Genomic DNA, 1769 nt, shown 5'->3' on the forward strand with positions numbered 1-1769 from the left:
TTTTAAAGATTTAAATAAAATTGTTTTTGTAGTTAAAAAAAGATTGTTCGTAATGATGATGTCATTCCTAGAAATTGGTGAATCATAGCTAGGAGTTGTGACTGTACTTCACAGACGAGCAAAGTGCAAATGAAAACCCTATAATGTGCGGCCTGCCGAGCCACATTGGCAAGAAAAATTAGTTTTTTTATGACTTGACACCGATTCTATGTAAACAGTAAAAAACTGTGAATAAAGTGGTGTGAAAACAGTTCTTCAAAGTTTGGGTATGCCTCTTGGTGTTAAATCAAAACTTCACTTTGGTCTTCCGACCGAATTTGATGCCCACCAAAGTACTTCTCTTGGTATTATTTATTATATATAAAACATCGCCGAATGCATCACATGTCTAAACAGATGAGTGATGTTAGAAAAATCAATTTGATTGGCCACTTTTTTTAGAAGCCAGATGATGTAATTTATTAGCTTTTACTGATAACATATTCATAAAAAAAGGCATTTACCTGGATTGAGATTTTTTAGTTTCTTGTCGTGATAAAGTTTCTTCTACCACTTGTGAATAATCTGAACTTTTAAAGCTGCTGCTACCTATTCCACCATAACCTGCTGTTGAGCGGCCCCCAGACTTCTGTGCTGCTTTGCGCTGCATTTGCAGCTCTTGTGCCTTTTTCTTCATTGCTTTGATTGCTTCATCTTCTTGGGTCTAAAATTAATTATTAATAAAGTTAATATCTCTTGATAATATGTATTTAAATATTATTTTAAAAAGTATGAAGACAACTCCCCTCTAGCAAATTCGCAACTTGCAATCTCGTCCCCTGCAAAACTTGGCCCATAACAAACTTGCCCGTTTAGAAACTCACCAGGTTACAAATTCTCTCCCCCCACCCAATTTTTCACACAGTTGCCCCTACAAACTCGCCCACTAACAAACTCTTTCCTTAACAAGCTCACCCACTAACAGATTAGCCTCCTCTCCCCCCACCCCCACCCACAACAAATTACTTTTTAGTACCATGTAGAAACATAGATAATGATAAACAAAACAGGTTTTATATATTGTTTCTGTTGCCATCGGTAAATTATTATATAATGAACATAAAATTTATTCACATAAGATGCAATAAACTGCCGACATTTTCTTTTTCAAGCTGCAGTAATTATAGTTTAATGAAAGAATATAAAAGACAACACAAATACATACAAATTACTCTAGTTCTGCAGAACTATAGGAAATTGTGATGTGGAAAAAACAGGTTCTTTACATTGCTTGTCGGTAAATTATATAATAATCATCATCATCTAGGGAGCGAGTTTGTAGGGGCGACTGTGTATGTAGTCAGGGGGCGTGTTTGGCGAGTTTGTCAATGGGCAAGTTTGTACGGGCAAGATTGCAAGGAGGAGTTTGCTAGGGGGCGAGTTGTCTGGAATCCTCACTGATACTGTGCTGAGATAAGAAATGCAGACTGCTACCTTACGTAGGAGGCCTATGTGCAGGCCTACAACCACACTTAAATACATGGCAGTCGAATTAACAATTAACAAAATATTAATTCAGTTGATGGTGTGGAAAGTGAATATGTGTTTACCCTCCTGACAGCATTGAAAACTTTCTCTTCATGGGAATCCATTTCAGTGAACGTACGAATCTGTGCTAAGTTGACACTTTCACGATATCCCAAGGCAACAATTTCATCAAATGCAGAAATTAGCTCAAAGGCATGATCCAGAATCTCACACTCTTCCATTGCTTTACAATATTCTGGAAT

General features: G+C 36.9%; 1 protein-coding gene across 1 annotated transcript; it reads right to left on the reverse strand.

Annotated features, from left to right (window-relative positions):
- Positions 1–474: 474 nt before the first annotated feature.
- LOC117125572 (coatomer subunit delta-like) lies at positions 475–1763 on the reverse strand. Its single transcript, XM_033272100.1, has 2 exons — positions 1590–1763; positions 475–703 (listed from the first exon to the last, which is right to left on the reverse strand). Exons 1-2 carry the CDS (start codon positions 1746–1748, stop codon positions 500–502), a joined length of 363 nt encoding a protein of 120 aa, XP_033127991.1. The 5' UTR covers positions 1749–1763; the 3' UTR covers positions 475–499.
- Between the last annotated feature and the right edge of the window lie 6 nt (positions 1764–1769).

The sequence above is a fragment of the Anneissia japonica genome, unplaced genomic scaffold, assembly GCF_011630105.1.
Source record: "Anneissia japonica isolate Jap-2015-1 unplaced genomic scaffold, ASM1163010v1 scaffold130364_len1769_cov304, whole genome shotgun sequence".
In the NCBI taxonomy this organism is placed as follows: domain Eukaryota; kingdom Metazoa; phylum Echinodermata; class Crinoidea; order Comatulida; family Comatulidae; genus Anneissia; species Anneissia japonica.